At 50.6% G+C, this 17,223-nt stretch overlaps 6 protein-coding genes across 6 annotated transcripts; 2 read left to right on the forward strand and 4 right to left on the reverse strand.

Annotated features, from left to right (window-relative positions):
* Window positions 1–36: 36 nt before the first annotated feature.
* Window positions 37–1,512, forward strand: MRET_0339 (ATP-dependent RNA helicase DDX6/DHH1; the record flags this gene model as incomplete). Its single annotated transcript, XM_027626966.1, has 1 exon — window positions 37–1,512. The coding sequence occupies one exon, from the start codon at window positions 37–39 to the stop codon at window positions 1,510–1,512; it is 1,476 nt and encodes a 491-aa protein (XP_027482532.1).
* Window positions 1,513–1,774: 262 nt separating this feature from the next.
* On the reverse strand, window positions 1,775–2,717 carry MRET_0340 (small plasma membrane protein; the record flags this gene model as incomplete). The annotated part of the gene is made up of 2 exons (XM_027626967.1): window positions 1,775–2,651; window positions 2,680–2,717. The coding sequence occupies 2 exons, from the start codon at window positions 2,715–2,717 to the stop codon at window positions 1,775–1,777; spliced, it is 915 nt and encodes a 304-aa protein (XP_027482664.1).
* Window positions 2,718–2,826: 109 nt separating this feature from the next.
* MRET_0341 (histone-binding protein RBBP4) lies at window positions 2,827–4,133 on the reverse strand (the record flags this gene model as incomplete). The annotated part of the gene is made up of 2 exons (XM_027626968.1): window positions 2,827–4,031; window positions 4,061–4,133. 2 exons carry the CDS (start codon window positions 4,131–4,133, stop codon window positions 2,827–2,829), a joined length of 1,278 nt encoding a protein of 425 aa, XP_027482665.1.
* Window positions 4,134–4,263: 130 nt separating this feature from the next.
* Window positions 4,264–8,064, forward strand: MRET_0342 (TELO2-interacting protein 1; the record flags this gene model as incomplete). The annotated part of the gene is made up of 1 exon (XM_027626969.1): window positions 4,264–8,064. The coding sequence occupies one exon, from the start codon at window positions 4,264–4,266 to the stop codon at window positions 8,062–8,064; it is 3,801 nt and encodes a 1,266-aa protein (XP_027482662.1).
* Window positions 8,054–10,408, reverse strand: MRET_0343 (DNA repair protein RAD16; the record flags this gene model as incomplete). The annotated part of the gene is made up of 2 exons (XM_027626970.1): window positions 8,054–8,142; window positions 8,170–10,408. The coding sequence occupies 2 exons, from the start codon at window positions 10,406–10,408 to the stop codon at window positions 8,054–8,056; spliced, it is 2,328 nt and encodes a 775-aa protein (XP_027482663.1).
* Window positions 10,409–10,456: 48 nt separating this feature from the next.
* Window positions 10,457–16,984, reverse strand: MRET_0344 (uncharacterized protein; the record flags this gene model as incomplete). The annotated part of the gene is made up of 1 exon (XM_027626971.1): window positions 10,457–16,984. The coding sequence occupies one exon, from the start codon at window positions 16,982–16,984 to the stop codon at window positions 10,457–10,459; it is 6,528 nt and encodes a 2,175-aa protein (XP_027482660.1).
* Between the last annotated feature and the right edge of the window lie 239 nt (window positions 16,985–17,223).

The following is a 17,223-nucleotide window of genomic DNA, read 5'->3' on the forward strand; positions in this document are numbered from 1 at the left end:
TTAGCGCCTCCAAATAACACAGCAGAAAAGATCGTTATGACGAGTGTAGCGCCAGGCATGGAAGTGCGACGGCTACCAAAAGATACCCGGCCGCAAACAGAGGACGTCACTGTGACTAAAGGCAATGACTTTGAGGACTTTTTCTTGAAGCGTGAATTACTGATGGGAATTTTTGAAGCAGGATTCGAGCATCCTTCGCCTATTCAAGAGGAAGCCATCCCCATCGCTTTGTCCGGTCGTGACATCCTAGCTCGTGCTAAGAACGGCACGGGTAAGACCGCAGCATACGTTATTCCCACTTTGGAACGCGTCAACACAAAAAAGAACAAAATCCAGGCTGTGCTTCTGGTTCCTACGCGCGAGTTGGCGCTGCAAACGAGCCAGGTCGCCAAAACGCTTGGTAAACACCTTGGTGTCGAAATTATGGTCAGCACGGGTGGTACGACTTTGAAAGATGACATTCTGCGTCTTGGTCAAACAGTGCACATTCTGGTTGGTACACCTGGTCGTATTCTTGATCTCGCAAGTAAGGGCATCGCAGATCTTAGTCAATGTACAACATATGTTATGGACGAAGCTGATAAGCTACTGTCACCTGAATTTACACCTGTGATGGAACAGCTTCTGGGCCTTATGCCCAAGGAACGCCAGGTCATGCTGTTTTCGGCGACGTTTCCTCTGATTGTTAAGGACTTCAAAGACAAACATATGGTCAAACCGTATGAAATCAACCTAATGGACGAGCTGACACTGCGTGGTGTGACGCAGTACTATGCGTTTGTCGAAGAGCGTCAAAAGGTGCACTGCCTTAACACGCTCTTTTCTAAGCTTCAAATCAATCAATCGATCATTTTTTGCAACTCGACCAACCGAGTAGAATTGTTGGCTAAGAAAATCACAGAGCTGGGCTACTCTTGCTTTTACTCACACGCCAAGATGCTCCAAGCGCATCGCAACCGCGTGTTCCATGATTTCCGAAATGGTGCTTGTCGTAACCTGGTGTGCTCGGATTTGCTCACCCGTGGTATTGATATTCAGGCTGTAAACGTTGTGATCAACTTTGACTTCCCCAAGAACGCCGAAACCTATCTTCACAGAATTGGCCGTAGTGGTCGATTCGGTCACATGGGCTTGGCGATCAACCTTATCACGTATGAAGACCGCTTCAACCTGTACCGTATTGAGCAAGAGCTTGGCACGGAAGTTCAGCCTATTCCTGCCACTATTGACAAGCGCCTGTATGTGGCCCCCTCTCTTATCGAAGAGGCGGAAAACCGTGAACGCGATGCGAAGGCTCAAGGCAAGCCCACGCAAGGCCCGGGTATTATGCAACAGGGATTGCCGTCTATTCCACCCACGCAGGCAGCCATGCACGCTGTTCCTATGAACCAGAATGCCAATTTCACCAACACGGTGCCGCACCGCCGTGGTGGACGCAGGAATCGTCGTGGTGGACACGCCGGCCATGGAAATGCTAATGGCGCTGCGAATGGTGCTCAGGGCGGTGCTTAGACGTCCTAAATGCAAACAGGTCATGTTATGCTTGCATTCGTTCGTTCGCAAGACACTTGATCCCTGCAATTATTATCCTCTTCTCTTCTTCGTTACCCTTTTCCCTTCTTTTTCCATGATGGCTTATTGTGCATATTAGATTCCCCCCATACCATGCTAATGTTGCTGCATGTGTAATATGTTACCATAGCCCATCATCCCCCACACCCTTATATACTCTCCTCTACCTCCCTACTATAATAAAAACCCCTTTATAAACAAACTAGAATGTGTGCTCGTATTCCAGGATATCGCGAGTTGGTTCATCGTCGATCTCTGTGGCTTTCGGCGCCGCAGGCGCGTTTGATGCTGCACGGCGACTCGCACGCACAGGTGGATAATTGGACCGCGTCGAGAGACCCATCAATTCGCGATCCCAGTCATCATACTCTGGGTCATTAGCATCGCGTGCTGTGCGCCGTTGTAGCTCTCGATCCATAGGTGGCCAATCCTCGTCATCATAATCGAAGGTAGAGCGTCCTTCCATGTAACGGCGAGTCAGGGGATCATCGCGTGCATTGCTTTGTGTCCTAGGTGGACCAGAACGAAGACCAAAGAACCTCATCGTGCGGGACTTGATTGAATGGTTTTTGGTGCTTGATGGCATTGTATCGTATGTTGATTGTTGCATCAATGAGGACGCAGATGCCTTGGGCCGAATAGCGCTTCTGTGCCGCGATGGACCATCATTGATAAATCGGTCAGGCTCAACGAGTGCATGAGGATCCGACATTTCTACTGTCTCATCATCATCGTCTTCATACAAATAATATGCACGTCCCTCGTCATCGTATTGTGTGGGACGACTAGTATTGATATAGCGGTCGGCCCACTGCCTATTCGAGCTGCCACCACGGGTATCATCCACCAGACCAGCGCGCTTCAGCCATTTCGGGGTGCGATCCGGGCGACGTGAGTTGTCGCGAACACGTTGAATAAAAAAGTTGTGAAGATGACCAGGGATATATCCTGCGACAGTCAGAAGAATGTTCACGAAGAAGTCAAAGCATATGCCAAAACGAATAAATACCGCTAATGGCGGTACAAGAATACTAAAAAGAATGATGAAAAATAAGAATACATGGCGCTTCGTTGGCTTTCTGTATGGTCAGAATTTGTGCCACATACAATTCTCGCCGGTTGCCCGTCAGCCCAAACAACGCCATGGTCAAAGCAATGGCGGTGCGCGAAACGACAAGTCAGCGACTCGTTACAAGTGGAGGCGTGTACGTTAGGACTAGCAGGGTCTACGAATACCAGCCAGGCGAAGGGAACTCACTCCAGGTCAGCCGCATCAGGTTCCGCTTCTGCCGGCTCAACAATAGAGCGCGCCGGCTGCCAAACCATGACAATATTATCCTCGGCTGCAGTGGCAATCTTCCACGGATCCTTGGGACTCCATGAAAGGTCCGTTGGACGACTAATGTGTCCACCGTGCACGAAGAGAAGCTCCGCAGGACCATCCTCAGCATCTTCTGGGGCCTGTTCTTCTCCGATGCGGCTAAGGTCCCATACATTCACGCGACGATCAGATGAAGCTGAGCATAATACAGTTTCATGGTGAGGCGACCATGCGATTTGCAACACCTCATCCGTGTGTGCTTCGAGCGAGTGCAGATGCGTGCTCAAATTCCGCAGATCCCATAGACCCACAGTCTTGTCGCTGGAGCCCGTCGCCACAATGTATTCACTCGCTGGACTGAATGAGACGGCATTTACTTCACCAGTATGGGCCTCAACGCGGTACTTGGGTACCTCATTCGAGTCACGAGTATCCCACAAGAGCATCTGGCGATCGTCGCCGACAGAGGCAAACAGGTTTTCGTGGTGGTTATGCCAAGCAACATCTTCCACAATCGCAGAGTGGCCGCGATATGTTCGCAGTGGATGCAGCGTTTTGCTTTCCTTTTGGTATGCGTTCAGGTCCCAGTGACACACGGTCGTGTCCTCCGAGGCACAGAGAATATGGCCTTGGCGAATAGGGTTCCATGACAGGCCATATCCCTCTCGTGTTTGACCTTCAAGTACGATGTCCGGACGGCATTTTCCGTCGCTGTCTGGCTGATTACTGTGTTTCGTGCGGTCAAAAACGTATGTCAGACCACTCACAGCGCGCGTGGCGATCAAATCACAGTTCTGGGGGCAGTATCGAGCGCGATTCACTTCGCCTTCATGATTGATGCGTTGCGTGACTTGAATACGCGCAGAAGCAGAAGAATACGAACCAATTTCACCCTTTTCTTCGTCATAGTCTTTCATATCAAGGGTGGTGCTATCCGTGTTGGGCAAGTTCACATTCGCAATTTGCAGATAGTTGTTGTCCTGTCCAGACGTATGTGTTCCCAAAAGCAAGCGATGCCGTGTGAATCCCTTATCGGAAAAAACTTCCTTGTCGGGCATCCATTGCATAGTGAGAGTGGGCCACTCCAGAGCATGCGTGACCACCATATCATACAGGAAAGGAGAATTTTTCTTCCAGACTTCTATTAGTCGCACATTTCATACGTACTTTTGTATTCTTCATTCGATATCATGGCCATATTAGCCGATGCTTCATCCTCGGCAATTTCGACGTTCGACATGGTCGGCCTATAACAACACGCTTGCCTCACGCGGCGGGCAGCACAGGGCGTCGCGTAAAACACGCACGTGGCACCACGTGAATCAAGACGTCATGCTGCGCGCATTGCATATGACTTCGTTCGCACGTCCATGACGACGGCCAGTGGCGCGCCGACAAGCGGCGCGTCCAATGCAAATTTTCAGAAGCTTCGTCCCGTGTGTGTGAATTTGCTTCGCTTAATCAACAAGGCCCCAGACGACAATGCACTCGAAGATGCGCTCGCGCAATTGCATGTGTGTCTTGAGGTAGTTGATACATTAACGCCTTCACTCGTACACTATGTGTTTTATCCGGTGTCCCAACTGCTAAATACGCACGAAAACGGAATCTTTTCTTTTCCCAATCGTGTAAGGACTCTCATTTTTCGTGTACTTGCTCAATTGGCCACTGACTGGTGGCAGACTTGGACATGGGCACATATTCAGTCATGCAGCAAAGCAGAAACATGTCCCACAACTATATCTGGTTCGCCTGATTGGAGAGTTTGGGAACAATTGCTCTTTCTTGGTGTTATGACGCTTAGTGGTGGACCTCGGTCTTGCCCCGTGCAAAATAATTACGAGACCCGTGAAGCTACGGCGCAGTTTTTGGCGCGGGTGCTTCAGCCGCGCATCTCGCAACTACCACCTTCCAATGATCATTGGGAATGGGATGGTGTATCAAGTTTACCATCTCTTGAAGAATTCGACGGCCCAAATCAAATATACCCTGCCACGCAGCACGTCGCAGCGGTACGAGACAGTCGAGCAAGCTCTGGCGCCTTGGCACACGCACTCAAATTGGCCCTCGATATGAGCCGCGAACCAAGCGCACCTGCCTCATTGTGCCGCACGGCCCTTACCTTGGTTGGCATCGTCAGTATCTCGTGGATGGGTGGCTGCACCCTTGTGTTGGACAATACCATGCAGGTGGATCATTCTGCCTTGCGTGAACGCGCGATACATGCCGATACTATTGCATGCAGTGAAAGACTGCGCATGATACTTCCTGGTGTAGCAAGTTCTCTGGTCAAAGTGGCCACCAGAGCTAGCTCAGCGGTCAACGTTGCATATGCTGTGGATTTACTAACGGCTATGCTAGTTCTTTGTCTTCAAGACCCTCTTACGGCACCATATCGTACAAACTCATTAGACTCTGAAGTACCCTCTTCATTGGAAGACTTTGGAAAGTTGGATATCAACTCGCTCATGAGCCCTAATTCGGAACTTGAAGAAGAAACAGAAACTTTGAGTGCAAAGAGCGAGATGAGCACACCTGCTACATCTATAACAAGCGATGCGATCGAAAATTCGTGGCTGGAACGAACAATGAATCCTGTGCTTATTGCCCTCAAAGCTCTTGTGCCTCTTGGCGAACGCAACGACGTGCCTGTCCAGCTTGCGATGACGCGCATGGCACACACTCTTCTCACCTGCATGCCAGAGACCCTTCAATGGGCACGTCAAGATATGGAGGCAGATCCATGTGAAGATCTCACATGTACACTTCTGGATATGAGTTGTGATTGGCATACTGAACGTGTTACGCAGCAAGCTAGGGACGCCGTGCGTGCTTTGGGATCATCTCTATTAGTTCTAATGGATCGCATAATGACGCATGCACTTTTATCTCTAGCATCAGCTGTGAAGCGAATTCACGATGCAGACGTTCAAATGCATGCTCGCAGAGTACGGATGTGTGCTTCGCTTTTGTCCCATGACCTGCTCGATGTGCAAATGGGCTCACCGCATATGGCATTCCTGCGTGTCGCTTCACACCATGGCGATTTCCATTGGTGGTTCGATGCATTGATGCAAGCATTTTGTGTGCATGAGCTGACAAATGGGGTTATGGCTGCAGATACCATTCCTTATATCCGACCAGCGCTGGGACAACTCGAACCCGGATCTATGTACGCACTGGGACGGATGTGGTTTGCATGGGGTGAAGCCACGGCGGTCCTGCTCTGTGCTGCTGTCCAGAGGCGCTCCGCACTCTCTCCGCGGTACCAGTCAGCCTTTTCACTGCCACTTTATGCCATGCATGTGGCTCGTATGTGCCGCATAACAGATATTAATCGTGCTCGTGTACACTTATTGGTTGTGAATGAGGTAATGCTTGGTACAAGTCACATTCTAACAACGCGTGATTTGGAAACGTGGATGACATTACCAGAAGGTCGGGCACTACGGAAAGCAGCACACGGCTTTGCTCGGCACGTTGTGCATGAGTTACAGCACGCATGGCATGCAGAAGTGGAAGAAAAAGAAGAACCTGAAATGCAGGAAGTGGTCGAGTCTATTCCTACAAGTGACACAACCATGGTCCGTGGCCTTCCAGCATTTACCGACAGAATTGGACGTTTAAATGCAGGTCCAGCACTAGATGTTTCGTTCGTCGACAGTGCCCGTATCGACGTCTCGAATTTAAAATCTAAGGGACCTGAAATGGCCAAAAAGGAACGTGCGCTTGAACGGCGCAATGCTATGCGTGATCACTGTGATGCATTGTCTCTTTGTATCTTGGCTTCGGCCGCTTCTCTTTTGGGCGTTTCTTGCCGGCCACTATTGTTACAAATCTTATACCCTGTTCTTGGAGCATTTGGCAGACGAGATGAAGTGGTGCGAAATGCGGCTCAGTATGCATTAGAACGCATGTCCGACGCATGTGCATACCCCAGCATCCAGAGCTGTATCTTGCATCACACAGACTATGTGCTTGGCGCAGCAAGTCACAGACTTATATCTGGTTTACGTTCGGAACTATATGCTGGCCTAAGTATTGCACCGATCCGACCGACGCAACAGACAGTTTTGATGAGTGCACGCGCTGCACCGTGGGTACTGGTGCAAGTAATTCAAATGCTGGGTGCTGAGGCTGTACCATGGGTAGAAGATGCCGTGGACGAAGTGCTTGCGGCACTCGATCAATTTCATGGGCACGAAGATGTTTGTGATGGATTGTTGGCTGTGCTTGCTCGACTCGTGGCGGTACTTGCACCTATGCAGCCGCCTAAAGAGCGTATTCAACCTAAAATGAAGTCGCCTATCGAGGATTTTAGGCAATGGCTTGAAATGCACATGACGGGTACATCTCGAGATGAATCTTTAGCCGATTTATCCGTCCCTGATGAAGATGCGAATCAAGATGCGAATCCCGCGCCAAACCGCTTGCAATCAGTATTAAATGAGATTCTTATACGATGTATTCCATTCCTCAGTCATGGGAGTGCATATCTTCGCATGCGTGCCTTGGATATGCTTCGCGATGGTGTAGCTATTCTCGCTCCTCAAGAACGCACCGCCGAATTGTATCCTGTTCTGGACCGTGCGTGGCCATTGATCCTTGCACGATTTGGTACCAGTGCTACTTCTGTAAGTTTGAATGTGGAATATGATGTCAATGTATGGATCCATGCGACAGGACTAGTCTCGACCATCGCACAGCATGTGTCAGAGGGTTTCGGACGACGCATTCTCAAGGATATATGGCCTCAATGGCGTCAAATGCTCTATACCCTATGCACAGACCGCTCGGCACAGCCGCGTGTAATGCCCCGGCCTGAAAGAGGGGCTGTTGCGAAACGTGCCCATGTGCATTTGTACAATCAACATGCGACAGAGGGTCAGGTTCTATTCGCGATACTGGAAGCACTCAAAAGTATAGCATCGAGTATTGGACAGAAGATGGAGAATGCTGTGTTGTGGGACATGGCGACTCATCCTCGATTGCTAGATACCTTGGATGTTCGGCAACCGGGAAAAATTCGAAACGCTGGTGTAATTATGTACCAAAGCTTTATTCAGGCAGATGACATGACGTTATGGACTATATTACGTGCTGTTGCTGGACAAGGAGCTCCTTGGTATCTACAACGATCGATACAGTGGGCTCCAGAATTTACATGGTGAAAAGGAAGCGTAAATCATCTACACTGAGACGCCCCATGGCAGTATCATCTTGACCAATGGCTGCGTCGACCATAGCGCCTGTACAGTAAGTCAAATTTTACTTACTCTTTTTGTTTTGTAATTCAATAATGCGGCTTTCAATGCTGTTTTCAATAATCATGCGCTTGACAACGATAGGGCGATGCTGTCCCAAGCGGTGAATGCGGTCCATAGCCTGCACCTCGACAGCCGGATTCCACCAAGGATCCATCAGGTAAACCCTCGATGCCTCGGTCAAATTGAGCGCCACACCACCTGCTTTCAGCGAGACAAGAAACACAGTCACACCTGGATTCTCCATGAAGTGTTGAATGGTTCGGTCGCGAGCTTCAGGCGTCATGTTACCTTCCAACCGACATATACGAAATCCTGCACGCTGGAGTCGGAAGGCAATCAAGTCTAAAAAATTGACAAACTGACTGAACACCAAACTCTTAATAGTACGATCTGGTAATTCTCGTAGTTTTGTGAGCTCTTCCACGAGCGCCTCGATTTTGGTGCTCGAGTGCCAGTTCGACAAGTCGATACGAGTCAAAATACCCTGTCGTTTAGGGTCACTGGGAGTAGCAACGGGTTGTGGCGGCTCCAATGCAGGCGCGTCAAGATCCACGGATAACACAGCATGGCAATATGGGCAATCTGGTTCATCATGTGTGCGTCGCAGCGAGGGGTCTTGATCGCCTTCAAAACTGTTAAGATACTGCTGCATGCATGCGCGGCAAAACACATGCCGACACTGAGACATGATACCATCCTCAGCTTCTTCTAAGCATAGTTTGCATACATTGATTTCATCAATTTTGCCAAGCAAATCAGCGTTCGAGCGAGTAGTTGAACGAAGCACGAGATCTGGATGGTTTGACATTTGCCGCATACGCGTGAGAAGCGTAAAAATGTTGCTGTAGTTGTTTAATACGGTACCCTGATCCAGATAAGTGCTGAAACTGCGTGTTGTAGATGAATACAGACTTTTATACAAGTCCTCTTCCTCAGGACTGAAGAAATCTCGTCGTACTTCAATCGTACGTGGCGGTAATCCCATATCGTCGGCGCGTTCGAGTTTCGTCCGCCTAAGCATGATGCAGTCAAGGAGAAGACGTAGACGAGCGAATGCTTCTTCTCCGTCGCCCTCGTCAGTGCCATCACGTTGAATCGGGCGCAATATCATAAAATTCCAAAAACTCAAATGAACCATGGGTTTATGACCACATTGGACACAATAACTGTTATGGTGAAATTGCCAGGTTGCCGACTTGCACGGACATTGTCGACAATAATAGTACGCAAACGGGTCTCCGCCCAAGAATCGGACCATGGCATACAATTCACCAACTCGGTTTTGGAGTGGCGTTCCACTGAGACACCATTTAAAGTCACTCTGAAGGGCAAATGCACTACGCGATGTGTTCGATGTTCTTTCTTTAATATGATGGGCCTCGTCCAGAATTATCCGGCGCCATAACATTGTATGCAACAAGCTTCGGTCGTGTACGCGACGGCCGTTTCGCATAACCCCGTATCGATCACGGCGGAATGTGCTTTCTAATACAGCATATGATGTAAGAACCACATCGGAAGCATGCAAAGCCTCTGCATCCTTGGCACGCTGGGCACCATGCCATACTAATACTTGGAGACTTGGTGCATACTTTCGCATTTCATTACGCCATTGCAATAGTGCCACCGTGGGAGCCACGACGAGACTCGGTCGCTTCGGGTCCGCCACAAGCAAGCTCACCATTTGAATTGTTTTGCCCATACCCATTTCGTCTGCCAAAAGTCCACCTCGCCATTCACTTTGCTCCTGTTGTTGCATCCAATACAGGCCCTCTAGTTGAAATGGCAGAAGCGAAATGCAAATATTACTGGGCTGCTCAGCTCGAGGTGCGGGCTTTGACTTATCGCGCCGCATGGCACGTAGTTTATCCCATACAGGAACCAGTTCCGGATGTATATGATTTAACTGCGCAAGGGAGCGTTGGAATCGCGTGAGCTTCGGTTTAGTGGGCTTTTTGTGTCGTACACGTTGGGCCAAGGGTGTGTCGCTATCGGTCTCTGAAGGCGTGGGCTCCTTCTTGATAGGAGGAATGTGCCGCAGTGTATTCTCTGTTCTGATTTCTGCGTAGAATTCATCATCACTCGACTCCTGCTCCTGCGCCAATGAGTTGTCTTTTTTCAACGTAGGGAGGTCCTCTTCAGAATATGCGCTGCCCTGAAAGTCCGAGTCTTGCTGGTCGTCAGACTCGTCGGACTCAACCTCGTAGACGATGCGCGCCTTCCTGTCCCGAAGGCGCCGCATTGCCATGCTAGCGAGTACAGGAGAGCGAAACACGTGATTGCATACGACGGGTGTCTACTGGAGAGCGGAAAGGGGATCATTGTGGAGAAGCGCAGCCCAACCAGTGCGGTGACTGCTACCACCGCGGCGCTTGCTCTTCTTCGTATCGTATTTCTGAGTTGGAGTGGATGAGAGTATGGGCGTGAATCCGTTTGTATTCATAGACTGGTAAGCTGATGATTGCCAGCCTGGTGAAATCGAGGCTGCATTGGCATCCGTATTCGCCATATCCGACGCAAGGTGAGGATCGCGCAATGCGATTGGAGATGATGGCGCCGACGCCGATACCACACCGTCGTCCCACGTGTGAAGGCGTGGCTGTTGCTGAGCGTAGTCAAGTTGCGGCTGATGGCTTTCGTGCGCCTGTTCCTCGTGAGAGAAACCGAACCTATGCGGCTCGTGTTGATAAAATTCTGGGCGTGGTTGTTGATCTGAGAACTGCTGCCGCAGCCAAGCTTGTTGTGAGTCCATATAATTCTCGTCATAGACGGTGCCCTGGTTCCCATCGTAAGGTTGCGGCTCATGTTGCGGAACCGATAGCGAAGAGAATTGTTGGTAGGGCGTAATATGGGCTTGCGGCAACAGCGCTTGTTGCACGAAAGGTTGCGTGTGTAAATCAGGTCGTGGCTGCATAGGCATCTGGTACACCTGAGAATCTGGACCTGGATATGGCTGAGCAAAGCCGGGTTGCAAGCCATGCATAGCGGGGTCATGGTATTGTACAAGTTGGCCGGGATAAGGACCGAAAGTCTCGCCTGCGTACGTTCCGAAAGCAGGATTACCGTAATGAACTTGTGGCTCCGCAGGTTGATGGTGAGGATGTGCACCATGTTCGAATTCTTCAGCCCTAGGGAAGCCAACATTATGATAATGATGCGGTTGAGTTGGTTCAGGGTATGGTACATGACCATACTCCTGGCCTGGCAGGTCCTGTCCGTTCTGCGGCTCATCAGGGCGATAACGAGGTTCATGAGCGTACTCAGTGGGTCCGTGTAGACCGCCATCGTATACAGGTACCTGTTCAGGAAGAGGGACGAATTGCTGTTGATAGACATCATTTGGGGGCATTTCGGCGTGTGGTGCGGGCGGCATGAACTGAGGTTGTGCGAATGGCGCTTGGCCATAATGCTCATTCCATGGTCGACCATCCGCAGAAGGGCGATTGGGCGTATACTCGTATGGGGATGGTATCTTTGGCGGCAAAGATGGTGGCGCATCTGCGACCACGGCCCGATCGTGCGTCAATAATTCAGAGTTGTACGGGTACTTGGTGTACCCTTCGTCGGACTCAACAGGCTTTGGCGGATGCATCTTGCTCTGGTACGAGCGCTCGAGCTCATCCAAGTTGAGTAAACTCGTTTCGATGGGGTCTGAGTCGGATAGCAAGTAAGAATCAGGCAGCAACAAAGGTAGCGTCGGCACAATGTCAGCCGCATCCTGAAGACCGCTAGTCTTGTCCTCGGCATGTAGAGGCTCGTTTTCTGTTTTTAAAGTGGTCTCCGATGGTTGCGGTTCTTGATGACGCTCACTCGTCGACAATTGCTCCGATTCTGGTTCGTTCTTAGGCACTGTGGATGGTGCCGCCAAGTCGACATACTCTTCACCGTGTAAGGCCGGGTTTGACGCGGCATCATGCCATACGAAAGCAGGGATAACTTGTCGACGAGACTTCAGAAAAGCATGGAATTTAGCCTGAGACGGTGCCTCGACATTCTTGCGCAGCTGCGAACGAAGCCAGTCAGGTGAATCCCAACGCACACCCTTTCCAGCAAATAATTCACTGGGACGAGGCAGGTTCTCCGGTGGGTCAGGATAAGGCACTGGGCTGTTCGAGGGGATTACGTCCAGGGGGACACCCATCCTCGACGCGCGTCGCATGGCGTGTTCATAGTTGTCAGTGTCCATGGCCCGTATGAAGCCACGAACTTGGTGAGGGTCGTATTGGCCTGTACCCTGCAGCGGAGCGTTAGGATCAACCGAGAATGTGTTGGGCGCTTGCATAGGAAGAGCCGGAGCAGCCACCAGTTCATCAGTACCCTTTACTTCAGCCAAGTCATTGATTTGAGTCGCATCGGTCGCCGAAGTATCAGCTTGTTCTTCTGGTACGGTGTGGAGGAAACGCGGTTCAAATGAAGGGCCATAATTCTCGAGCTCCGGTTGCTTCTCGAGCGTGTAACGTCGAGAAAGCTGCTCCTCCGCCAAATCATGTTCATCTTCATTAGGCTGCCACAACATAGGCTGCGGGACAGCAGGCCCCAAAACGGGCCACGAAGGTGTTGGCTCGTTCTGACCATTCGCCTCCTCTTTCTTCGTAGGCAGTGGCGGTCCTGGCGCGAATGACTGTGTTGGCTCCAAAGGCACGCTCAGGTCTGATTTAGCTTCCGTTTGTTCTTGCCTTGGCCATGGCTGGTGCACGAACGAAGAAGCGAAATGATTCGGAACAAGCTCGCCGGGCGCAGCATGTAAGGACACGGCAGGCTGTAACGCTTCTTGCGGTGGTTGTACAAGTTGCGTGGGATCTGGCTGTTCGTGATGCGTCAGAATCTCCGGCGGATGAAACGGCTCCGGCGGTGTAGGCAGCTCATCGTCTACACCTGTTAAGGATGCTGACGGTACAGCTGGCGATGTACCTTGCATCTTACCTTGTGTCCTCTGGGGCAAAGGCATTGTTCCCATAGCCCATGGCAACGTTGTGCCGGGCGCAAGAGGCGCAAACATGGGTCTGTGAGGGAGCTCAGGTGAAGCGGCAGATTGTGGCATGATTGGCTCATGGTGCGCCTCTGGTGCAGCTGAAGCCAATTCAGCTTGAGTTTCCAGTTTGACTTCACCTTCCTCTGTTGGAACCGCTTTTTCCAAGGGCTCAGCCACTGGTATAGACTCTTGCGGCTCCGGATTAGCGGCCAGTGCTTGTTTTGCGTGGTCTGCATGCTGGAAATTAGGTTGACAAACAAGCATTTGGTTTTCGCGATCCATGGCAGAGACATCTCCAGGTTGAGATGGAGGCTCTTGCATGTTCTGAAGCTCGGGCGTAGACTTCAATCCTGACTCGGAATCCGGCTTAGGTTCGGGCTCCGACTGGGGCTCAAGCTTAGGTTCGGGCTTAAGCTCCAATTCCGGCTCTGTTTTGATCTCTGGCCCCAACACAGATTCCACCTCGGGCTTCGACTTAGGCTCTGGCTCCAGTTTAGACTCTGGTGTAGACTCTTTCGTGGATTCCTTGGATGAATTCTTCGAGACATCGCCGAAGCGCGATGAGAGAGAGAACGGAAGGTTGCTTCCCAAGAACTCGCCGGCCGCTTTGATTAGAGAGCTCCTGCGCTTGGGTGCTTCTGATTCGTCCAAAGACGTCGGGATTAATCTCTGCGAATCGTTAGACGCCTTGGAAAGTTTGTCAGAATCGGTAGTCTGCTGCGTGGTCATAGCAACAGAGTGCCTCTTTGATGATTGTTCGTCGGTCGGCACCGGAGCCTCATTACTTTCCATTCTTAAAGGCTGAGGAGTTTCGTTTGTATCAGAGGAGAGTTGCGCTGGCGGCATGGGCTCTTGCGACGGAGAAGCAACAGGCAGCATCGTATCAACGTTGCCTCGCTTTGGTATGCGCAAAGGCTCTACAGGCACAGGTCCAGTGCTGATTTCATCATTAATCGACTCTTGCACTGTAGGCGAAGGCCTGTCTTCCACGGTTGATATGCTGGGTAAGTCGTTACCGGAGCTGGAACCCACAATGGGGGCAGCAGCGATAACAGTGTTGACGGGCCTTGAGTCTTTTTCCACCAATGGCTCCAAGACTGGTGCTTTTTCGGCGACGAGTTCTTGGTCCTTTAGCTTGTTTCCCATATGCACAGAAGTATCGGCCTCATCCTTAGTCGTATATTCCGAAGCTGCCTCATCTTCCAATACTGCTGCATCTTTCTCTGGGATACCAGGAATGTCAGCTGTCTTAGGGACCTCCTCGACAAAAGAAGAGTCCTTAGATCGCTCTTCAGAGAGCAACGTTTCACTCTTGACATCGACATTGCCCGAACGCAATATAGCAGAATTGGTTTCCGTGCGCGCTTCAAGCTCAGAGTTGCTTGATGAATTCGGTGCCGCATCCTCAAGTTTTTCCGGCTTGACATGTTGATCTTGAGAGGTTTCATCGGCAGTGGTAGAAACACCCAACAAAACAGGGCCAGCGGCCGCACCATCGATGGCCGAAGCAGCAGTGAAAGATGACTCGGACGTGTTAGGACCATTAGCTTGGGTCGTTTCTTCGTCAATCTTGTTGGATTGAGCCTCTAGTTTGCCAAATGGCAGCAGATTAGACCATACGCCTGAAATGGCTGCAGACGCTGACTGCTTAGTAGATGATTCATTAATTTCAGGATTTACGTGCACAGGATGAGTCAGAATGTTCTTGGTTGCTTCAGGTTCGGGGACATTTGTTGACGATTCCAGCTGAGGGTCTGGTGCCGAGTCGATAGAGGCAACTTCAGGCTTTGTCGGCACCTTTGAAGGTTGTGTTTCAACCAAATTCGACTCAGGTGGCGCAACTTGATCCATTGGTGAAATATCTTGCTTGGTGGGTGCAGCGACAGGTTCCGCACGCTCAGTCGATTTTTGCCCGACAGGCATTATATCGATGGGATTTGCGAGTAGATTTGTATGCTTAGATATTGGGTTTGTAGGTTTCGTTTGGCTACTAGCCACAGGTGCCAATGAAATTGAATTGATCGGTGGAACGGAGGCTGCTCCGGAAACATCCTTTTCGTCCACATTTGGTTCCCTTGCCTCCAAAATCAAAGGATTCGAGGACGTTGGTGGAGGGTGCGCCGCGTGTTCAGAATCCTCAGTGCCCTGGAGCTTGAAAGCTTCAGTCGAAATGGTGTCGAAAGCCTTAGATGGTTTATCTGAGGCTGCCACAGGCTCCAAGACTTCAATATGGTTCTTTGCAAGATTCTCTTTTACTTGTTCAACAACATGACTCTGCTCGTATGGCTCTTTCATCGATTCAGCAGGGGCAGATGGTGAAGTCCCTGCAAGCGTCGAAACGTTCGAAGCTTCTTTATCCCTGGGCGATAAAGCTGAAGTGCCAGATGTCTGAGGATCAGGCAGATCAGGCTTGGTGTCTAGTGGCGGCTGGAATGAATTCGTACCCGGAGATATTTCATCTGCTTCGATAGGACTCTCGACCGATTTGCCCTTGTTGATTCCAGGCGCAGCCTTCGATATTTGGACAGCCTCAAGAGAATCATCGTGGTCTTTTGCATTTGAGATAGCAAGTTTCTTCATTTTAAATGAGGTGTCATCAGACGGCTGGAAGGGGTCCTTGGAGCCCTTCAGGATATCGGCAATTGAAGCAGAGTTCAAAGCATTCTTTTCACTGGGCTGGCTCGCCAGCTCAGGGTAATTATCGTCAGGATGACCGCCATGTGCACCGGAGCCAGTATCAATCGAATCCAACGCATCATACATAATGGTCTCATTATGAGATGTATAGGTGCCGTCGATACTGTCTTCATCGCTATCATATAAAGAAGCCATATCGTCTCTGTTTGCACCTGATGGCTGAGGGAACTGAGAAGATGGGGGTTCCTTCAGTGAATGTTGAACGACGGTGGACGTTGTCAAGTCAGCGGGGTCTGTAGTTGGTATCACGGAAGCAGTTGTGAGGTAGGAGAGAGCATTAGATGTTTTTTGAATGCTGTTAGTGGTGTTCGTTTCCTGTGCTTTAGAAACGACTTCGTTCGGCGACTGATACGAAGTCAGCGGTAGGTTTAAACCAGCGCCACTGATAGAAGGGGCAAGACCATTTCTAGTGCCTGTCGAATATGAGGGTGTAGCTGGTGCATACACTGGAGAAGCTGGAAATGAGGTCGAGCGCAAAGGACTGCTGAGTGTAATGATATCTCCAGGTTTCTCGGATGCAACTTCTGAACGCAGTGAAGCAGCTGACTTTTTCCTCATTAACGGTCCTGGGGCGAAGATCTTACTTTTCTCTGTTAGTAAAGAACCAGGTATTCCCTTGGTATCCTTGTCTTTGTCATTTGGATGGGATGAAGAGATGACAGTCTCAGAGGCCGGTGTTCGCGGGAGGTCACGAGTCTGTTCTACTGGGAGTCCCTGTCCATATGCTGATACACTTCTAGGAGTGCCAGGTACCAATTCCTTAGAGCCCTGAGGATTCTGTGTAGACGGACGATCACCAACCGTCACAGAACGGTTGAAGCTGCGCTTGTTTTTGAGTGACATACCACTGGGCATGCGGAGACGCCTTCGAGAGTCAGGCGCGCTGGAGGAGGCCCGCGAGGATTTCACCTCATTAGTGGTGTCGCCCACAATGTTAGGAAGGAGCGTAGACGAAACGGATGCTTTATCACTAGAAGTCGCAGCAACGTCAGATCGATTCTTGCCAAACCCGGAAATAAACTTCGTGTTTTTTCGCGTAGGAAGATCGATGGACGAAGCAGGCGTGGCGGAGGCGGGAGGGGCCGCCTCCCCCCCGACTTGGTTACCCTTCTTTTTCTCAGACTTCTTTTTCACTTTCAAGCCTCCAAAAGCCATGGTAAAGAGCTAGCAACGCTGAAAGAGCTTAGTGTCAAGTCGCGAACGGCGGCACACCACCCTAGCAATGACGCGCTACACGAGTCGCCCGGACTCAGGAATGCGAGAGAGTGCGTTCAACCAACCAGACGCAACTTGGGCAGAGGGAAGGGCAAAGCCAACCACATGATGTCCATCTTCGTCACGTGAATACACCACGTGGGTATAGGAATAAGGCAGACAGCCGCGTCACCACATCA

This window comes from Malassezia restricta, chromosome I, assembly GCF_003290485.1.
Source record: "Malassezia restricta chromosome I, complete sequence".
Lineage (NCBI taxonomy): Eukaryota > Fungi > Basidiomycota > Malasseziomycetes > Malasseziales > Malasseziaceae > Malassezia > Malassezia restricta.